This window comes from Leptodactylus fuscus, chromosome 9, assembly GCF_031893055.1.
Source record: "Leptodactylus fuscus isolate aLepFus1 chromosome 9, aLepFus1.hap2, whole genome shotgun sequence".
NCBI classification, from domain to species: domain Eukaryota; kingdom Metazoa; phylum Chordata; class Amphibia; order Anura; family Leptodactylidae; genus Leptodactylus; species Leptodactylus fuscus.
In genome coordinates this window covers 76,135,954-76,159,560 of record NC_134273.1, presented here as the reverse complement: position 1 = coordinate 76,159,560, position 23,607 = coordinate 76,135,954, and the positions used below count along the sequence as shown (strand labels likewise).

The following is a 23,607-nucleotide window of genomic DNA, read 5'->3' as shown; positions in this document are numbered from 1 at the left end:
TTTTTCCTCTGACTGGTCAAATCTCCTTTTAACCCTTAGGCTACTAGGGATTGCCCGCATTCTCATCCAAGTCATGATTGGTTTCTCATTTTTACAAGTCTGTTGTATCCAAAAAAACAAAGTAGTTAACCTGAAAGATGGTCTGTCAGATATTTCCTTCACTTACTCACTCTCTCGGGGCAAATTGTATATTGTGTTTTTTGAAGTGTCAAACATATTTTGTCTGGATTTAAAGGGGTCATATGCTGTTAGTAATAGGGGTGTCAGAGTCGGCAATCGGGAAAGAAGGGAACTTTATGATAGACCAAGATCTGATTTTCTGTCCTCCATACACCGATTAGGAGGCTTATAAGAAAGTGTCAACATGGAAATGTAGAAGATCAGGTATCGGATTTTTCATCTAGCGAGTGCTATAGAAATTCAATTAGGTAGCTCCTCAGGTAGGAAAGGGCTGCTGAAGAAAGTCAATCTGGTGTCATCAGTGATGGCTGAAAGTCAACCAGACATTAGGTTGTAAACCTCTACAGGCTGAAGCCACATGTCACGAAAAAACTGTGTTTCCATTTTTGTTTTTCTTTTTTGTAGAATCTATCTATCTATCTATCTATCTATCTATCTATCTATCTATCTATCTTCTATCTATCTATCTAATTTTTCAGTTTTCCCACAAAGTGAAGCTTCAACGTAAAGGTCTTTTCCCAATATAGACATTTATCCCCTATCCCCAGGACCTCAGGATTATTGGACCAACAAGTACTCCAGAGCTGCCCATGCTAGGCCACTTCTGCATTCACTTAGTCATTGTGGATACGATCATTCTCTACATTGGTAAAGTCATTTTGAAACCGAGAGAATTTACAAGAAGACTAACAAATTATGTAAGGAAATCTTCCCTGTACCCTAGCAAATATGTCCTAATAAGTAAATGCCAAATGGATGGAAGTCTGACATTTGACAACTAAACCAGTCTACTCTTCACAGCAGTAGACACATAGAGGATGGAATAGGAAGCAGACAGTGCTGTGCTCCGTGTAGTGGCCAGACCTGGAACTGCAGCTCAGCTCCCATTCACTTTAAAATGACCTAAGCTGCAGTGACTCTATTCTGCCACTATATAGAGAACAGTGCTGTCTGCTTCCTGCTCCATTCTCTGTGCATCAGCTGCAAAGAATAGGTCATCAATATGGGTAAAGGGTTTCATACCCTCACAGATCTGATATTAGTGCCCTATCTTTAGGATAGGTCATCAATATATTTAGCTTGGAAAAACCCTTTAACTAAGCTCTCAGGAGGTCACTAGATGGGACATTATATGGTGACCTCATTGAGTTTCATGGTGTTGGTTGCATAATACTTTATTTGCCCTCTGGGGGCGCTGTGGGAAAAATCAAGTACGTGCTTAGAAGTTCCTAAACAGATCATAGCTGATCACTGGGGGGGGGGGGGGGGGGGGCAGCACAGGATACCAGTGGGGGAACTTTATAACAAAAGGAATGTCAAAATCAAAAAGTCACTTTTCTCAGGAATGGTTTCAGATTTGTTCATAACCTTGGTAAAGCATTGTGCCCACTGGATGACCTATATAATGAGTGCCCAACAACCCAACAATGTTACTGCACAGGATAACATTACCAGTTCTTTTTCACTGTCATTGTCTTTAATGTAGGTTTTCTCCTTCTCTTCATCATTTTTGGTCCAGCTGTAGGATACCATGTAGTTCATGATCGGAGGGTGGTAAACAAAGGTTGGCTTCTTCCAAGAAACAACTAAAGCAGTCTTGTTTACTGGTTGCACTGTCATGCTGACCGGTGGGGAGCTGCAGACTGAAAGACAAAATACACGGTTACTCTCTGTAATTTAATTAACAGAATGTCAAATATACACCGAGCTATAGATCAATCCGAGCCGGTTACTTCCATACAGAGACAGGAGCATTTATACAGTCAAATTGTCTTTACTAGTCCTCCATGTCCGTGTATACCAAATAGCAAATCTATGGGCAGAAGCCTAAGGGTGAAAATAAGTATGGAAAGATAGAAGGCGGAACAAAAATTTATGGGACACAAATTTTCAATTTAACATACAAGTAACATTTGATATAGACAAGATGATCACACAAAGGTCTCATGAAGTCTCCAAAGAAGCCATATTGCTATATGAGGCGAAGGAGAAAGTAGATGAAAATTTAAGAAAATCTCCAATAGTGTCTTGTAGATCTTTGTAGACCCTAAAAACTCTACATATGTCGATACTTAAGTAACCCATTTGGTGGTGTGACCCTAAAGTTGGTGCAGAAGTAGCCTCAGGAAGCTACTGAAGATGACAACAACTAAGGGCTATGAAAAAAGGACTCCATACACAAGAGCAAAAGTTGTCTGGACCTTCTGATTTTTTATGAAATAGCCTACTATCTTATATTATGGGGTTCCTGACACCACAGATGAAGCTGGGGAAAAGAAGAGCGACCCAATGCCTGATCCTTTGGTTCTCAGGCCATGACAAGGATGACTAAGAGTGGCAAAATTCCTTCTCCCATCCAAAACGCGTGCAACCTCTGCAGAACTAAGCGTGCATATGTATAGGGGATTCAGGAGGAACATCTACCGTAGGTGTAGGGGCACCAGATAGGTTACAATTACTCTCCTGCCTAAACTGAATTCTCCAGTGTAGATGATCAGTCACTCTAGGACAACTGCATTTAATAGGTTGCCCCATTGAGACTTGGGTGGTCCTATGACCCAATTAGATCTGGACTTGTATTTTCACCGTGTCCAGACCTTCTTTCATCATTTTGGTAAGTAGATGGTTTTCCGAGCTCTTCATGAAATATGACATAGACCGTAAGAGTAAAGTATTTCTATTACTCTTGTCACCTACAGTCATGGATGACAGTCATCATTGTGAAGACGAAAGATATTGACTATGATAAGGATATGTCCTGAAGCTACTAACATAGTTTTAATATAGTATAGTACTTTATATATGAAAAAAAATAAAAAAATCCAAGTAAGAAGGGTATATTTGAGCTTCAGGTATGCACTTTATTAAAAGTCATGTTCAGACATATGACATCTTTGACGGCTTGTAGAAATCCTCTGAAGTTCAGTTTGCCGTCATTTGCTCGTTCCTCAAACGATCATCTTGTCTTCAAATTTTATTACTCGAATACATCAATTCCAAACGACACGGTGACAAATGGCAAAGAACTACATCTCAATCTAATCCTGACCACAAAAATGAATGAATCAGACTTTGGGGCCTTCTCCTTCCCCCTGGCAAACCCTTTTATATGCTCTGGTAGTCTCTGACACTTTGAAATGAGATTCAGGCTTATGCATTAAAACCATCAATTTCACAAATGATCAGCTCCTGCAAACATGAGTCAAACCAATCTTCACGGCTCGCAATCTGTCCCCATGCTTCCATGCCGCTGCCTCAAACAATGTATGGTCACCAATAAATAATAAGAGTCCAACATGGATTGAATTAAGTACATTTTATATTTATCTTTGCGACTAGCTCGGAATATTGTAGAAGGTTTGTGTTCTACATGTTCATTTCTACAACTACCTCCCATCTGTCTGGCCTAGTGTCAACCTGGAGGAGGAAGGAGAATGGGCTTCGAATGTTGGACCAAATTACATGTGCTTGGGGGAAGGGGGGTGATCAAGAAGATTTTCCCTATGAATATAACTTTATTTAAAAGGGATCCTATCATTGGATTCCCTTTTTTCTGACTAACATTTAGGAATAGCCCTAATAAAGGCTATTCTTCTCTTACCTTTAGATATCTTCTCCGCGCCGCCGTTCGGTAGATATCTGGGTTTTCTTCAGCATGCAAATAAGTTCTCTCGCAGCACAGGGGGTGGTCCCCAGTGCTCAAACAGCACTGGGGGCATCCCCAATGCTACGAGAGAAATCTCCAGCTCCATCTTCTTCTGGAACGCCCTCTCCCTGCGTCTTATTTCTTTTTCCGTCCTGGGTTTCAATCTTCTAGGCATGCCCAGTTGGCTCTGCCATAGGTAAGCTGGCACAGTAAGCGGCGATTTTCTGGTGGCCGTGGGCATGTGCAAAGAGTGATGGCAGGAGCCGACTGCGCATGCCTAGAACCCAGGACAGAAGAAGACACAGGGAGAGGCCGTTCCAGAAGAGGATGGAGGCGGAGCTGGAGAGTTCTCTCGCAGCATTGGGGACGCCCCCAGTGCTGTGAGAAAACTCATTTGCATACAGATTTCTACCACGCGGCGGCGCGGAGAAGACATTTAAAGGTAGGAGAAGATTAGCCTTTCTTAAGGCTATTCCTACCGGTTAGTCAGAAAAAAATTGTATCCAATGATAGGATCCCTTTAAATTTGTAGGCAATTAAAAGAAACATTTTTGCAAATCTATGTAATTAAAAAAATTGCAACATTTTATAACATTATAGTCCCAATCATCTCCAAGATGACAATCTTTTCCCTTGATAGGTTGGATACAATCATGAATGCAGTAACAATCTGTACAAACCCAGACATGATAGGTTACCTTGTACATGTTGTGTCTATTGTTTCATACACAACCTTTAGATTTCGTGTATGCAAAAAATAAAATCCCTTAAAATCGCCTTATCCTCTAGAAATAATATAATCCTACACCCAACTCTTACAAACATGGGAACACGGAAAAATACAACCCACCAATATCGGGATACATTGCCTTTAACTCTGGTATAAAAGGCAGTGGCAGCCATGAATGATTGAATAAATGAAGACATTGCTATGCCGTCCAGTCTCAGGCTCTTCGCCATGGGAAATTCAGTGTTTATGATGAATATTTTCCCTGCCTTGCGCTCGCTCTCTCTCTCGAGGTTTCAGCCTATCGGTAGAGAACGTCTTAGAGGGGAAGCTACACGGGATTCGGTAAGACGTGCGGCTGCTGAGTACTTGCCATTTCCTTGAGGTCATCCACCTAATCATATTTGGAATTCGACAGAACAAATAAAACTGATCAAATCAAGTCGACGACCATACATTATTAAAATATATTGACATTCCGGGTCATTATGGAAGCCTGCGGCGGATTCATAATATATGAGCATAATGTACACTATTATTTATCTAATGAATAAAACGATTCGGCTCGCTCTTCCCTGCACTGAATCAAGATATATTACGCTTAACCAACGCGACGGTGACAGTCTCTCGACACGTGGATAACAGGCCGTGTTTAGAGCAGCCGTGCCAGCCTCAATGGCTTGGTAATCACATACTCTGACATGTCGGTTCTGAGCATTTGCAAGTTTTAGCATACTAAGCAAGCGTTTGATAAAGAGCGTGCCGAGTTCATACATGGCTTGCATAGACAAAATGTGGAGACACTAGAAAAACAAGTCCTTGGTTTACTAGCTTGGGTCACGCCGCACGGCAAACATGCATACTGATGTCTAATGTAATGTTGTACTGCATGAGAAAACCTGAAATGGAGATCAATATAATCAGTAGCGCGCTATACAACTTTATTAGAGTGTTAAAGAGGAACTTTCGCCACCGGTAACAAGTCTAGATCTTTATAGGCACTGCTTGACCAATTCTGGCACATTTGGAATTTTTTCTCTAGCCCCCACCATTATTGAGCAATCAGTGCAGTTAGTTTTGGTGCCTGACATTGCAATTAGGTTCTGTACTATCAATTGGGCAGTCTAAGGCAGGAGCAGGCAAGGGGATGGTTCTGTGAACTCTGACACAATCAAGAGATCAGAATCATGATCCTCTTACCTACCTTCCCCCAGAGATCTCCCACTTGACAGTATAGAACCTTAATACCACAACAGGAAACAAAACTAAGTATAGTGATTGCTCAGGAATGGCGTGGACTAGACAAAACAAACGGCACAAGTTAGGGATGGTTTAAAACGATCCAAAAATGGCTGCAAAAGTCAGACTTTCTACAGAACCAAGCTCTGATCATTCAATCTTCAAGGTTGATCCAAATACTCTGTGGGCTGCACCATATTACATATGCCAATTTGTGTCTGGGATAAATTAAAATGTTACCCATAAGTTAAACCACCTCCTCCCGCCTAATTTCTAATATACTCCCCTATATGCCTGGGGTGGTCATGTGAGAGGGGGAATCTGAGTGAACTGCAATGCATCATGGTAGTTATACGGTAAGACAGCAAGAAGCTACCCATGTAAACAAATGCAGAAGACACCAGGAGCTCCCAGAAATCACTCAAAACGTTGTTAAAAGGTATTTGGGTGCACTTATTAACCCATTCATAGCACTAACAGAGCTTTTTTAAAAAAAATATTTTTTTCCCCCCGGAAAACTCCTTTAAGGAACAGATGCTGAAATACTGCCCCCTAAAACTACTCACATACCATGTTTTTTGGGTGTGTAGCAGATTTATAATATGATAAACCTCATTCCATAAACTCATTCTTGCCACTATTTTTATTATTTTTTTTTTAATGGTGTCAAAGGTCAATCCATTTTTTCCCGTTGCACATGGACAAGGTTGCAGAATCTCCATTGACATGCAATGACTGCATACCGGCCTCAGACCTGATACCGATTTTGGGGTTAAGTCCAGAACAAAGTTTGGGTCATTTCCAACATGTGAATGGGACCTATCAATTGGGGACACGAATGACAGCCAGAAAATCTCGCACAACCTTAGCCCCATTCATTTCCAAAGAGTTTAGCAACTTTAGCTGCAGACAAAACTGAAAGGAAGTCATAAAACTAAAAAAGAATGAGGGGTAATTACTTGTCTAGGCCAAACCTCATGACACTGAGCAGTCCAATACAGGGTCAATGGTGTAGGCCTATAGAAATGTATCTCTACTAGAGATGAGCGAGTAGTACTCGCTTGTAGTGCGGGCATGTGCAGTCGGCTCTGCCCAGCCCCGATGCCTGGCAGAGTGAATTCAGAGTCGGAAGATGCCACGGGGACGCTGCAAGGAGAAGACTTCTCGGAGGATCCAGCCCGACCCTCACTCGTGGACTTGGTAAGTATAATTTGATCGAATGTTGCCTACCCCTGAAACGAGCATTCCCCCCCCCCCATAGACTATAATAGGGTTCGATATTCGATTCGAGTAGTCGAATATTGAGGGGCTACTCGAAACGAATATCGAACCTCGGACATTTTACTGTTCGCTCATCTCTAATCTCTACGAACAGCAGTTACTAAAACCACCTAATAAGAAAAAGGAGATGGCTCCCGTCCCGCCATCCAAATCACCGAAGATTGCCTGTTATTTAAAGGGATTAGTTTAACTACCTAATTTTATGCTAGGATTTACGCTATTAATCCATGGCAATGTGACACTATTACTAACCGCCTTATGTTGCAATGTACAACACAAACAGTAGTAAAACATTCTCCTACATGACGTCCTCTTCTTAGGTGGCTCCGGGAGGGAATCCTATACAAACTCCATGTACTTAAAATGTGGAAGTGGTTATCCAGGATTAGAAGAAAAAAAACATGGCTTCCTTCTACTGGACTGTCGAGGGTTATAACTGGTATGGAAGACCAGCAAATAGCCCTGAAGTGCAGTATTGTACAACCTTCCGCCACGTTTTTTGCAAGAAAGCAGCCACGATTTCCTAAAGCTTTATTCAGACAACCCAAAACAACGTGAAAAAGGTAAATATTTTTGACAATTTTGACTGATCCCTCTTATATTTAATCTCTTGAGGCAAATTTTTTTTGCTGTGTTGACTATAGCTTAAGTCTAAACAACCCCTTTAAGCAGGACATTTTGAAGTATTCATTTTTATTAGGAAAATCTAAAAGGCAAATAAAAAAATTAAGAAAAATTTAATTCAAGATGGCGGAGTCAGTTTCCAGCTCTATCCATTGTATAGTTCTGGTGCCCTTGGCTCCTTGTATCAGCTGATTGGTGGGGATCCTAAATGTCAAACCACCACTGGGAGAATCCCTTTAAGGCTAAGGCCCTGCGGGACGTAGCAACAATGCATTGCGGTTTCCGTAGGTATAATTGGCATGCTGCGATTTCCAATACCGCGCCGGTTTTGGAAGGCATGTCCGCACCACGTTTTTTTTTTTTCCGGGCACGGGATTTGCTAGAATGCCATCCACTTTGCCTGTACTGTAAATCAACACCGTTTTTCCACGGTGGGCGAATCGCTGCATTTCTGTCCCACGAGGCCCCGGCCTAAAGGTACCCATATGCATTAGATAAAAATTGACGGAACCTTCCAGTTACAAGTCAACCATCCAATGTTTTTGAGTGTCCCAACTCTTCGTCAATGGCAGAGATTTGGAGGAAGAATGGTTAGGCATCATGGATATCAATATGTCCAATCCATTTGTTCTCTAGGGTGATAAGCTACTAACAGAAGTGTCTGGCAAAGGCTCGATCTTCACTCTCCAAGAAAACACATTCTTCATGTATTCTTAGCCAGGCCATGCGTGCACAGGTATAGGGGAGACGGGTGGAGAACCATAAGCCCAACATGTCCACCACCAAGATCACCACTTTCTTTCTAACCCCAGTTCGGAGAACCTCCAAAGACATCTATATACACATACATGACGGATACCATACAGTGCACTTCCGTAAGACATGGCGTTCGGTCTGGTATCCCTTTCACAGTAAATCCTGTGATTGATATAAGATCAATCTATGGCGGAGAACTCCGATGGGTTAAATGAGCATTTCTCTCTCAATTTCCCAAATCTCTGTTCCCAGATCTTGTGCTTTCTGTGCCCTCTCTGTGAACCACGTCTGGTATTTATGCGGTTTCTACAAGTAACCGGGGCCTCTGATATATTTTGCTCGGGGAAATTGTAGAAACTGAAGCATGGGATCAGCTATCCAAAATGAACTTGACGCAGACACCCAAAGGGACAGCGCGTAAAGCGTTATGTCACCGCTCTCGGTGAGAGACACAGAACGCAACCTTTTGAAGAGGTGATTGATGGCACGGCGGCAAGAACTTTACGATGAGATATGGTTTCATTTATGATGTCAGGCTGGGTGAAATAGTGAACGTGAACTAAATTGCCTTTCTTGAATAGCGCTGTACCTTTGACTTCAGATCAATAGCTGGAACACTGCCTTCGCTGGAAAACATGTCGAAAAAAACCCCTCATGTCTAGTGTAAATGACTTCGAAAGGACCAAGGCGGCTAAATTGACTATTATGTTGGATTAACCTGGTGCACTAAATAGGGGAAACATTAACATCCTAGGTGCCGGCTGAAATGTCCCATTTATTGATTGGCAATCACAACGCTTTAGACTCAAACCCGGGGACGTTACATTGGCTACAGTGGCTGCGATCGGCCTCAGAAGTCACCACAAATCCTAGAATACTCGTTGTGATAAGAATAGTGTTGGTGGATGGCAGGGGTGAACCTAGGGTTTGTGCTGCCTGAGGCGGACATCAGAAAGCACCCCCCCCCCCCCCGGAGGAGGGGGCGGGGCCGAGCAAGCGTCGTTAGCAGGCGGAGAGCAGGTAGGGAGAGGACCTGCTCTTTGCTAAGCGTGAGGGGCAGCCGCTGGAGCAGCGCTGCGTCCACAGGGCCGCCCAAATCCACCGCTCGTTTCCCGTGCCGGGTTGCCGAGACGGTGACCTGTCCTGGACTGGCTTAGGTCAGCAAAAATGCCGCCCTCCCACGGAGCCGTGGCATAGCGCCGCCTGAAGCGGTCGCTTCAGGTCGCCTCATGAGAGGTGCGGTGCTGGTGGATGGGGGGTAGTTTGGATCATGCACATTAACTCAATACTGTGGAAGGCCGGGGACCCACGTGGCGTAAATGCCACGACAAAAAAAGTTGTTGTTTTACTGTCACTGAAGCGTGGATGTGATTCTAGCGAAAAATATGCATAGTGGACACAATGTGGTTTCCAAAGTCGTCACAGTTTTGGAAATTGCACCACGTCAATTCTATCTACAGGAACGCCAATGGTTTCCCTATTGGTATAATGGAAGCAGACTTTCTGTGATCGGTGCCGGTCTCATCATACGGACTGGCATCACAGTCATCATTTTGCTTTGGCTCGCTACGTGGGGCCTTGGCCTACAGGGGTTTTCCGACCTCAACTGCATTTTTAATGTTGATGACCTATCAAAGCCAAAAACTGAATACTAAGTGACCTCCTACTATGCCAATAAGTGTTATGTTGGCGCAAACAACACTGACGTCTAAGACCCAGTTCACATCATACCCTTCGTCATCAGGATAACAGTGGATGGAATAATATTGTAGACTATCCTTTTCCGTACAATGGTATTCAGTAAGAAACAGACTAAGCAATAAACTGCTCAACAATTCCATCCTACAGGTGACAGACACCACTGCGGCATCCATCACGGCCAGGCAATTGAAGTATATGTTAAGAGGAGGCCAAACATGTGATGTGAATACTGCCGTACACAGAGCAGATAAAGGTCTTACACCATATAGAAATGCTGGAATAAAATGAATCACTTCACCTGCAAAGCCTCCAGCAAATAGGAGGTTAAATTGAGTGTGGCATTAAGCTCTGAAGACAGATTTTGTGAAGGTAAAAGGTCATAGGTACAGTAAATGCTCAATTTGCCAAGGTCTCTGGGCTTTCTCTCCGCTTCAGGTGGAGTTTACGTGTTTGGCTCGGAGGAGATCTCATAGGAAAGGTCAATGACTGCCCAGTCTTGTAATAGAGCACAAACTGCACCTGAACAAATTGGTGGCCTCCAGGCTCCATCAGAACCATGTGCACCAGGCCAGGGCTCCACACTACTCCATCAACTGCTAGACGAGAAATGAGAGACGGTAGTTGGGCATAGTGATTGACAATATCTAAATTCTTCAAGATGTTAAAGTTTTCTTAAAGAAAAATATACTAAATCTAAATATCACCTGTGAATATTAGGTCAAGCTGAAATTACAGGACTTGAGTGGGTGCAGAGAGAGGTTCTACCCAGGCCCAGGAGCTTTAAGGGGCTCATAAGAGGTCTCTTCCCAATATGACGAGAGCAATACTATAAACCATACACAGTTGGGGTACCTGAACGTCTGGAACAGATTTTGCTTTGGGGCCCAGGAGCCTTAGCTTATGCCTGTCATTGTTAATATTAGGAGCCATGATTGGTACGGCTCAAAATTGGTTGCCATGTTACTACCAGCAACTGAGTTTTATCTGCTTCTTGTATTTTGCCGCCATTTGCCTGGTGTGGTGGAATGGTTGGTGGCGTTTTAGTTCGTAGCGTTTTCTTACAGGTGACCTGTGTAGGCAGAACATTGGTTGTACCATGGTAGGAGACTGAGAGGAATCTCCTTGGCTGTGGCACGTTGCTGGGTTATGCAAGGACAAAGGTGTGTAGTATAGGGGTGTAGCCTTGGCTTCTTTTTGGGAGTTTGTGTTCAAAGTTTGGTTTGGTTAGAGAAGCAACTGCTATAACACGGTCCTTTGAGACTTCATTGGTGAGTAGAGCTAGAAGTGTGCCTATGGATGGACATCCGCTCATGTGTTTTCCTATCTTGCATGTTGCATCTTCGCTTGAAAACTACAAAGAAGTCATGTCAACTCTTGGTTCTGAAAAATAAAGAACGTCTGGTGGTTTCCTGGGATGACTACACTACATAGCATGAAGCTGCCAACACTTGGTGGGAAGATCTCGAAGGCATGGAGCTCGAAATGAGTAGGGGAGGACACCACAAGCCCTATTCTTGCCTGTTCTCAAAATTACTAGATTCCTTTCCATGAAAGCAAAATTTGCATAAACCTACACACACATATATATACTACTACTAATTTATGTTCCGTAACCAATTGGGTGCAGAAGATCATAGAGTAGACCATTGTGTTAGAGCAAATTTTATAGGTAGCCATTTAACCTCCGTAAGTTTTTAGGGTATAGAAAGGAACCGCCAGTGGGATTACGATGACCATCATACAGAGGTCGCCTCTACTGGGATCCAAAACCAGGACCCCAGTATATAACTAACATATATTATCTACAAATAGGACTTACAATCCCGAGTGTCCAGTTTACAGGTATGGGGACCATCACAGCCAATTACCCACGTAACGTATAGAGATTAAGGTCATCTGTTTGAGGTTCATTAAGAAGACAATTCCCTATCACAAACTGCTCGTATTTTTCTTTAATTCCCATGACCAGGCAGGAAGAATCAATGTGCTTGTGCTTGTAATAATTACAGCTATTGGCACAACGTGATAGAAACGATTTAGGTAACCGGACCAAATTAGCTCCTCTCTCTCGGTTCATGATGCAAAAGCCACCGCGCGCAAGATGCCAAACAATGTCATAACGACAGAATTGTTGGTTCACTTCTGACTACTTTGGCCTGTGAACACCTGAAGGATTCTGGGACACTGCACAAAAGTGCTTTTATCTCCCTTTCATATGCACAAATGTATTTGTAATGGAATTGGCCAGGACTTGGGAAACACAGACCAAATGCAATGAGCAGAGAAATGCAACTCGAGTGTGCCATTCGGAGGACGTTTCATCTCAAATTAAAAACATTCCGCAAATTCTGGAAGAAAAACAGAGGCAAAACCTATGTACATACCAAGCTATTCATATGTGGGCACATCTGCTGCCCATTAGGAATATGGTACCTGGCATGAACCAAGGTTTAAGGGGACATTGGGAGCTTCAATATAGAAAGAAAAATGACGTAAAGCTAAAGAAAAACGGGAACGAGGGAAACTGTACAATGCAATAAAACAGAACAATACGATGCAAATGTAACAGATGCCATGGACGTGAGTAGGATGTTTACCCCAGCAGTGAAGGGGAAAGATCTGAATGGACAGGCTATAGGGAGGGACAGAGTTAAAGGGATCCTATGAAACTCATTTTTTTCCTCACTAACATGTCAGAATAGCCTTAAGAAAGGTGAGTCTTCTCCTACCTTTAAATGTCTTCTCTGCGCCGCCGTTCCGTAGGAATCCTGGTTTTTGTCAGTATGAAAAGGTGTTCTCTCGCAGCACTGGGGGCGGGCCCCAGAGCTCAAACAGCACTGGGGGCGGGCTCCAGAGCTCAAACAGCACTGGGGGCGGGCTCCAGAGCTCAAACAGCACTGGGGGCGTCCCCAATGCTGCGAGAGAACTCTCTTCAGCGTTGCCTCCATTTTCTTCAGCAACAGCCTCTTCACGCATCTTCTTCCAGCACGCAGGGAGTCAAAATTCAACGCATGCGCAAGTCATTTCTGCCAGCGGGCCTCAGGCAGAGCCGACTTCACATGCGGGTGGCCATTTTTTGTGGCCGCTTATGCGAGCATGCACACTACGCTCCTGTAGTTCAATGGCTGCCTGCATGTAAAGTCGACTCTGCCCGAGACCCACAGGCAGAGCCAACTTGCGCATGCGTTGAATTTCGACCCCCTGCGCGCCGGAAGAAAATACGTGAAGAGGCCATTGCTGAAGAAGATGGAGGTGGCGCTGAAGAGAGTTCTCTCGCAGCATTGGGTACGCCCCCAGTGGATGTGAGAGAACTCAATTGCATACTGACAAAAACCGGGATTTCAAGTGAACGGCAGCGCGGAGAAGATATCGAAAGGTAGGAGAAGAATAGCCTTTCTTAAAAAAATGAGTTTGAATGATAGGATCCCTTTAAAAGGGGGCAAAAACAAAGAAAGACTAGTAATGACCTGCTCCCCATTGGCCCAACGATTGGCTGCAGCAATCACACGCCACATACGATGTACGGTATATCATCAATGCAGGAAAAGTTGTGGGTTAAAATTTTTGATCATCTAGAAAGTGATTTTCCATATTCATGAGGCTTCATAGACAGACCATGTACATAGAAGTATCATGTAAGACCCTCCCAAAAATATGGCAAGAACGTGCTTGAATTTCCATTGGGTACATCAACCCCCCAGGACTAAAATTGGGTAACTGAACAGCAATTTGCACATTTCATCAAGAATCCTCTGGGGGATGTTTATTTATTCAACTCCTTGGCTCGGTGGGATCACGTTGACTGAAATAGAAACTGTATACCTGCTGTCGTCAGAAGACTCGGAACTGCATTTTAATTAAACACCTGTCTTTCAGAGCTCAATTCTAGCTGAGAAAGAACTTACTCCAAGTCTATAACAGATGAAATGCCTTACCTTTCGAAGCCTCGGTGCCAAAAAGATTGTCCAAGTCGTCAGACATGTCTTGGCTCCAAGCGTCTTTCACAGCAGACTTATACACGACCCTATCATTTAGGGGCTGTTTTGGTCTGAAGTTGTTCCTCAAATAATCCACGGACTTGACATGGTCCTGCTGCTCCGTGGTAAATATGGAATAGAACGCTTCCAGCTGAAACCACAAATTACATAGAAGAGTTAAAGACTGTCCATGTACCAACAGCTTTATTTATAGAAGCTCGCCGTGACACGGATGATGGGATAGTATGTATTTTCTGCTTCCAAGAGCTACATCGAAAAAAACATATCCACCCACTGGAAGGAATTCCAGATTGACTGGAGAACGAGACAAGTTCATAGGTTCAATCAGAAAATACTAAGAAATATAATATACCAAGAGGTGGCCATATACTTATGGTAAGGAACAGATGGCAGAAGTAACAGAATGTGTGTATATCTGGTGTGCAAAGTGGCAAATCCTACAGGTGGACCAAAGGACTATCTACAACAGAAGACACCAATATAATAGACAGCACATGGTAACTTCTACCCAGGAGGTTCAAGTTATACCTATGATGTGTATGGGTGACATGATGACTCTCAGAGGTCATCTTGGAAACATATTCAACATCAATGCCCAATTCTTTGTTCTCATGAGAGATAAGCCACCACCAGTGGAGAAATGGCTTAGTCGCCTCACTCCCAACTGGAGACAAATACATAATTGGCCAAACTATACTTGGAAGGAGTTTTTGTTTGGCCAACAGCTTTGGAATTTGAATGGTAACCCTAAGATGTCATGCATAAAGCCTACCGAATTATGTCACTAATAAGACAGACGGGATTACAATAGAAGTTAACACTAGAGATGAGCGAGTAGTACTCGATCGAGTAGGTGTTTAATCGAATACTACGGTATTCGAGATACTCGTACTCGATCGAACACTACTAGCTGTTCGAAGTTTAAGGTTCGATGCAGAACCAGCGTTGATTGGCAGAATGCTATACATTCTGCCAATCAATGCTGGTTCTTCTCTTACCTTTAGAAGTCTTCTCCGTACAGCGTCCCCGCGGCGTCTTCCGGCTGGAATGCACTCTGCCTAGGCACCCGGCCAAGGCAGAGCCGACTGCGCATGCGCGGGCATTCCCTTGCATGCGCAGTCGGCTCTGCTCAGGCGTCGGGCCGGGCAGAGCTGACCACGCATGCGCAGTCGGCTCTGCCTAGGCCCCAATGCCTAGGCAGAGTGAATTCCAGCCGGAAGACGCCGCGGGGACGCTGCGCCGGGAGAAGACTTCAAGGAGAATCCAGCCCGACCGTCACTCGTGGACTTGGTAAGTATAATTTTATCGAATTTTGCGTACCCCTGAAACGAGCATTTCCCCCCATAGACTATAATGGGGTTCGAAATCCGTTCGAACAGTCGAACAGCGTGCAGCTGTTCGAATCGGATTTCGAACCTCGGACATTTTAGTGTTCGCTCATCTCTAGTTAACACCTCTCTATATAATATCCCATCATTGCATCCACTATTGACAGCAGATTAAATCACATCTTATCTACTCCCTTCATAGAACATGTCTAGGAAACTCTCCCATAAACCTCAATGAGTTGGCTCCAATCTATTGATTTCCTCAATCTACATGGGGATTCAGAAAATTGTACAGACATGATGATTCAATGCAAATGAGCAAACCTCCACAAAAATCTGGACTGATGGGTGGTAAGTAAGCACATGTATATAAATGTATCCAGCATAGTAAACCAGGAACATAGGTGAGCATAACAGAGCTCGCCAAGGACCGTCATCGTTCATTGTTACGAGCGCTTGGGTTTTCTTAAGCAAGTAAATATTTAATATTTTTATTGTTTTGATCTGTAATAAAACTACCTTAAACTTGTGCCCATAAAAGTCCCCATCACACCCACCGGCCAATCCTTTCTGCTCCGCCATCAATAATGCAGCAGGAACATCTGGCAAATTCACTTTATCTATAGAGAAAAAGATCTGCCGTGTCGTTCTTTGCACCTTTTTGTGCTCGCATGATTTGCGTTCTGACTCTCATCCTCTCCTGATACAGCAGCGAGCCAAACAAACAGATGGAGCTGTACAATCATGTAAGAACATGCTGTATTAAAAACTGGCTGGATGTATACAGGTGATGTGGACACTATCTGAAAACCAGAAAATCCATGCTGCCACTAGGCAGATGAGCTGAAAGATCGCCATCAGGTACGGGAGCAGTACGCGGAGAAATGGAGGAGAGCAAAGTACATATACACATAGACCAAGGAAACTGGAGAAGGGATGGCCAGAAAAATCTGCCAAAAAGCACCAGCCTTTCACACCTTTGTTTTCTCCATGCTTACGGTTTCTTATTAGCCAAGCAATGCACCCTGGGAAAAGCGTATGCAAATTAGCTCTGATCCCGGAGAACAATAGCAATCAACTGTCTGCAGATAAGAGTCTCATCCGTATGGAGGATACTCTGGTCAGACATTGACTTATGGGGTAGCTATCTAATAGGTGGCGCTAGGCTTCCTAGATGAGCGCTAGTTTGCATAGCCAGTATGTTGCAAAGGGTCAAAATGGACAAATGGAATGACAGGAAAGGGGCTAACGGGTCTAAATTCTACCAGTTTCCTGGCCAAGTTCCGGACTGGTTCCGAATCACGGTCATGTGATCACAACCAACACACAGGTCGAACGACCTCCTCTCCAATGTCCACTAGGGGTGTGAAGACTAGAGTATTCTAGTAGTAAAACCATAACACAGGTATCAGGGGAGAAGGGAGACCGATTGACTTGGGTGCTGGGTACAGATTCTGATCACGTCAGCATAAATTGGAACGGAAGTGCAGTACTGACACAACCTGGCCCCAGAATAGGTCAAATTTAGCCTCTGATAGCCCCTTAAGATGTCAATGGATGATTTTAACCATAAAGAACATTATTCAGGTGAAACTGAACTACAAATCGATCAGTAACGTTATAATTGTCAATATTAAAGACCTGTCGTTCTTACAAAACATTACTCCTGGGAAAGAGCGGACATTGCCTGATGCTACTGAACATGTATGGCCAGGATGAACGATAGTGACCGCCAATACCAAGATGTGTATGGTTAATGTCTGCCATATGGTTGCTCAATAGATGGTGGTTCGTCTATTGACCTACGTCCTATGGTTATGGCCGCCTATAGCTTTACCATAAGTTACTGACCATGATAGCAATATGGAGATGTTTATACGAGGCCATAAAAAATGTAGTCTAAGCCTCGCCCCTTTACCTAGAACTATTGGTACTAGGGGTAAGAGGAGGGATGTACAATGTATAACATATATATTATATCCATCCTTTACATTGTCAAAATAGTATACCGCCACATGGCATGTACTAAATAGGAAAACATCATTAACCCCTTCCCGCCGATGGCATTTTTTGATTTTCGTTTTTCGTTTTTGACTCCCCTCCTTCTAAACCCCATAACTTTTTTATTTCTCCGCTCCCAGAGTCATATGAGGTCTTAATTTTTGCGGGACAATTTTTTCTTCATGATGCCACCATTAATTATTCTATATAATGTACTGGGAAGCAGGAAAAAAATTCAGAATGGGGTGGATTTGAAGAAAAAATGCATTTCTGCGACTTTCTTACGGGCTTTGGTTTTACGGCGTTCACTGTGCAACCAAAATGACATGTCCTCTATATTCTGTGTTTCGGTACGGTTCCAGGGATACCAAATTTATATGGTTTTATTTACATTTTGACCCCTAAAAAAAATTCCAAAACGGTGTTAAATTTTTTTTTCTAAAAGTCGCCATATTCCGACGGCCGTAACTTTTTTATACATAGGTGTACGGGGATGCATAGGGCGTCTTTTTTTGCGGGGCCGGGTGTACTTTTTAGTTCTACCATTTTCGGGAAATGTTATTGCTTTGATCACTTTTTATTCAAATTTTTATCAGAATTAAAACAGTGAAAAAACGGCTGTTTGGCACTTTTGACTATTTTTCCTGCTACGGCGTTTACTGAACAGGAAAAATATTTGTATAGAGTTGTAGAGCGGGCGATTTCGGACGCGGGGATACCTAACATGTATATGTTTCACAGTTTTTAACTACTTTTATATCTGTTCTAGGGAAAGGGGGGTGATTTGAACTTTTAATACTTTTTATATTTTTTTATATTTTTTTTCACTTTTTTTTTTTTTTTTTTTTTTTTTGCATTTATTAGACCCCCTAGGGGTGTTGAACCCCAGGGGGTCTGATCACTAATGCAATGCATTACAATGCTAATGCATTGCAATGCATTGCAAAAAAGCATCATCTCTTTTGCAGGCTGTATACACCAGCCTTTAACAAGGCTCCCGGCTGTCATGGCAACGGGGGGTCGGCCCTGGATCATGCTCCAGGAGCCGGCGATCCCTGCCAAAATGGCGGCGCCCATGCGCCGCCGGGAAAATGGCGCCTCCGGCGCCTTTGACAGCAGCGCCGGAGGGGTTAATGCCTCCGATCGGTCCGGGGACCGATCGGAGGCATTAGAGCCGGTTGTCTACTGCTTGAAGCAGTAGACACCCGGCGGCTATGACGGCCGCCCGGCTCCCGGGTGGTCGCCATAGTTACAGACCCGACACGCGCCGTACTATTACGGCGCATGTCGGGAAGGGGTTAAAGGGATTCTACTTTTTTTCTAATTACCACGTCGGAATAGCCTTAAGAAAGGCTATTCGTCTCCTACCTTTAGATGTGGTCTCCGTTGCGCCGTTCCTTAGAAATACCAGTACTTACCAGTATGCTAATGAGGTCTCGGCAGCAATGAGGGCGTCCTTCTTCTTCATCTGCCTCCTCCCCTTGTCTGTCGTCTTCTTTCTTCATCATGTCTGACGCCTGCGCAGTCGGCTCTGACAGCGAGACTCTGTTAGAGCCGACTGCGCATGCCGGCCGGCGGCCATATTTCCAAGGCTGCAATTGCGCGCATGCGCAGTACGCTCCTCATGTCTTCACCAAACAGAGTGTACTGCGCATACTCAGTAAGATCCGTACAGCCCTCCGACACGCAAGTGAACTCATCCAAGCGTCGGAGGGCTGTACGGACCTTACTGAGCATGCGCAGTACACTCTGTTCGGCGAAGATGTAAAGAGCGTACTGCGCATGCGCGCAATTGCAGCCTTGGAAATATGGCCGCCGGCCGGCATGCGCAGTCGGCTCTAACAGAGTCTTGCTGTCAGAGCCGACTGCGCAGGCGTCAGACATGATGAAGAAAGAAGACGACAGACAAGGGGAGGAGGCAGATGAAGAAGAAGGACGCCCTCATTGCTGCCGAGACCTCATTAGCATACTGGTAAGTACTGGTATTTCTAAGGAACGGCGCGATGGAGACCACATCTAAAGGTAGGAGATGAATAGCCTTTCTTAAGGCTATTCCGACGTGGTAATTAGAAAAAAAGTTGCTTTAATGGTAGAATCCCTTTAATACTCTATTCTTATATTAAGGATCAAAAACTTTTTAGACTCCTACTTGAGTTCCCATTGCATGTAGAGGAGAAAAGTAGAGAGAATAGCTTGGAGATCAGTGGGGTCTGACATTCGGGACTCTTGGGTATCAGCTGCCGTATCTCTCCCGGGTTCATAGGCCATGTGAAGTCATTTATTGCTCATATGGTCTGATAGTGGCCGCCACACTCACATAAACATCACAGCCTCTTTAAACAGCTGATCGGCATGGGTCTTGGGTGTTGGACACCCATTAATTTTCCATTGATGACCAATCCTAAGGACAGGTCATCAATTAATAAGCCTGGAAAACCCTTTTAAGCTAAGACCCCACCATCGGTCATAACTCAGGAGCGCAATAGAGACTCACCTGCTGATAGGAGATGGGAACGGGCCTGCTAAATACGACCCACTCCACAATCTGACTACATGGCGGTGTGGTGAGGGATCCGGTATATCGGTAAAAGCTACCTAGCGATGCCGGCAGTAAATCTCTCAAGATGAATGGATCCAAAAAGGTTTCTTTCTCTGCAAGAAAAGAGACAGACGTGAGACATTGTGTTTCCCAATTAACATCATTATCTTGCTTCGCTTACTCCACCGGTTACCATTGGATATCATCATTGTCGTAAGTGAGCGAGCGCTCTACAGATGTCACTACCTTTAATAAATGCAAATAGGCAGAGAAATTAGTCGCTCTCAGCTGAATTATTTATATCCCTATGGTATGCAAAGCAGTTATAGGAAAATAAAGTTAACCCCGCGTATACATATATTTCTATGCAGCTGTGTCATTTATACCGACGAACAATTAGGATGTAACATATTATAATGCACGAGGAAATAACACGTTCACATTGGTGCCTGTCCCCATTGGGGCTCACAATCTAATTTCCTTACACACATCGGGGGCCAACACAGCAAGCCAATTATCTTAAGCGTCAATGATTTCCATTTAACAGCTGGATCCATCCTCGCTTCAATATTACTGCTATATATTTGACCCCAAGTACAAGGCATAGACAATAGAGTGCCACAAATGGGAGTACTAGCATTATACAGGTCACCTTTCACCGTCACCCCAACGTTTTGTAATATGTAATAGGCCCCGCTCCACTGATTCAGTCACTGTTTTCTCTAGTCCCCACCATTCCTGAGTTATCAGTGCTTTTAGTTTAAGCACACAATATGCTAATAGGCCCTTTACTGAGCATGAGCAGATAGTATGGACCACCCTTATGACAGTTTCAGCATCAAATCTGCCAATTAGACTCTCTACTAAGTGCATTGATTGCTCAGGAAGGGCGGGGACTAGAGAAAAAATTCCAACTCCGCCAGAATTAGTGGTATGAAGTCTAATAAAGACTGTAAAAGGATGAAGCAAGAGGGGAAAGGTTGCTTTAAGATCACAAATACACCATCAAATGACAGCCACCTCTGATTATTAAAACCAATAGAGAGGCTGCTAGATGAATGCAGTCATGGAGATCCAAAAAAGAAGAGTTGACCTCCTTATGGAGGAGTCTCTAGTTTGGTACGAGCTCATTTCCATCCTTTTTCCCCATGGGGTACCTGTAAGTAAGCTTCTATTTGCTGGTAATCTTCAATGAGAACCAGAATGGCTCCAGAACTCATGGATCAATGTAAAACGAGAGAGGTTACCAGATTACAATAGCTCCAGGTATAAAGTCCATATTGAGCCATGGTAAGTATGGGTCGCAGGATCTGCTACAATATGGTATTACTCAAGAGCAAGGAACAATACATATATATATATATATATATATATATATATATATATATATATATATATATATATATATATATATTTTTATTTTTTTTTTTCAGGGATATGCAGGAAATCAACTCCATCCCCTTGGACATCTTCCCTGAATAACACATTCTGTTCCATTTTTATCTCTAAAAGGAAACATGACTGTAATAGTAATTGAGAAAGAAGACAGGCTGTAAACTCCTGGTCAGGGAAGGAGCTAAAGTATAACACATTAACTCACGAGTCATTAAAGGAAGAAAAGTTGACATTTACTGTAAGAACAGAATCCAATGGCAATGCAACACTATGTGAACCTGTCAGGTGATTTCTGCTGCCCTGTTTGAGAAGAATGTGATAGAGGAGAGAAGCTGAGCTCTGTGATATATAGGGTTATAGGATAGAGGAGAGAAGCTGAGCTCTGTGATATATAGGGTTATAGGATAGAGGGGAGAAGCTGAGCTCTGTGATATATAGGGTTATAGGATAGAGGAGAGAAGCTGAGCTCTGTGATATATAGGGTTATAGGATAGAGGAGAGAAGCTGAGCTCAGTGATATATAGGTTTATAGGATAGAGGAGAGAAGCTGAGCTGTGTGATATATAGGGTTATATTAAAGAGGAGAGAAGCTGAGCTCTGTGATATATCGGGTTATAGGATAGAGGAGAGAAACTGAGCTCTGTGAGATATAGGGTTATAAGATAGAGGAGAGAAGCTGAGCTCTGTGATATATAGGGTTATAAGATAGAGGAGAGAAGCTGAGCTCTGTGATATATAGGGTTATAGGATAGAGGAGAGAAGCTGAGCTCTGTTTATAGGTTTATATACATAATGTCTTAATAAAAAGAGGACTCCTAGGTGACTCAGTAAGAGTCCTGCTTTCTCACTGTTAAATTTCACCTACGATTAACTTTCTAGCAATGCGCACGGCCACCTATAAACTGATCCATTGTCAAAGAAGTTCCACCTCTTAAGAAGTTCTGGATTTCAAAGACTGTGTTCAGTGAAAGCAGAAACTTAGAAATGTAAATGACTTATTTGAGCACAATAAAACACATTTGTAAAACATATTTAATACATACTAATCCCCGACAGCGAGTTTTGGAGCTCATTAAGAAGTATTGTGTAATGTTTCCCCCCGTGTTGCGGTACTCTATAGGAGAATTACAAAGCTCATGTACTAGAAGTGATACAGAGAACGTACAGAAGTCCTCGCCATATGCCGACAGTATCATTTTTTAATAATTAATTGTTCATCAAAGTGATAGAAGAACAGGAATGCTAAATTCAAAGTTATTCAAATCCCGGCCATGAATAATGGATGACTCTCATATTAAATACACAGTGTATTAAGCAGTCTACATTTCATTTAATTCTGTTCTTTAGTTTAACTATTTGGGAGGTCATAATGAACGATCAACCTCAACGTAGAAGATCTCGATTTGGAGTGGGTGTGAAATTTGTGCCATTTGGTGACCATTAGTCTAGATTCAAAGGCTTGGGGCCCCATGGGTGGGGTGCGCTGCCACGACAGACAACTCGTATTCCTTACCATCTTCATCATTCCCATAGGCTTTGAATGGAAAGACAGGGTGCATGGCCACCTTTCTCACGACTATTGGGGGTTCCCATAGTAGATCTACACTTATTGAATCTTTGCCCAAGCCTAATTGCCCAAGTAACTACTCTATAAATCAATATATGGGTACGATGTATCAGTGTAAGAGTATGATGGATGCCATGCGTTGGGCAAAGATCATAATTGTCATGTCTTAAATGGGTTTTCCAGTGTTTGTTAGTGCTATTAATGGGTTAATAAATGCACTCATATACCTTTTAGCATGTTTTGAGTGATTTCTGGGTGAATCTGGGAGCCAATGGTGTCTCCTGCTTTTTTTGTTTACATGGTTCAGCTTTCTGCTATGTAACTTCCTCCCTAACTCTTTCACCTTACTCCACCGTCCTTTCTCCCTCCCTCCCATACACCCTCTCCCTGTCTCTCTAGCTATCCCACCCTTCCATATCTACTCTAACCCCGATCCATAGTATCTACTTACCCTCCACGCTTCTTGTGAGACATCCCCACCTCCTCCTGTACTGATTCAGTCTTCTCCAGTGATGAAGCACCTCTACTGCGCATGCGTGGATGCATAGTAGAGGTGAATTACCCTAAAAATGCAGCCGATATGCCGGGGGCCCGCACGTTAGACCCCTGATGATCCTAAAGATAG

The 23,607-nt window shown here is 43.4% G+C and overlaps 1 protein-coding gene across 1 annotated transcript in view; it reads right to left on the bottom strand.

Moving 5' to 3' along the window:
* Nucleotides 1-23,607, bottom strand: part of PTPRG (protein tyrosine phosphatase receptor type G) — a 361,431-nt gene that overhangs the window by 93,910 nt on the left and 243,914 nt on the right. The window contains exons 7-9 of the mRNA XM_075287326.1: nucleotides 19,976-20,133; nucleotides 14,090-14,282; nucleotides 1,633-1,823 (exon numbers count right to left, since the gene is read on the bottom strand). Coding sequence (XP_075143427.1) covers nucleotides 1,633-1,823; nucleotides 14,090-14,282; nucleotides 19,976-20,133 — 542 coding nt within the window. The remainder of the gene's footprint in view (nucleotides 1-1,632; nucleotides 1,824-14,089; nucleotides 14,283-19,975; nucleotides 20,134-23,607) is intronic.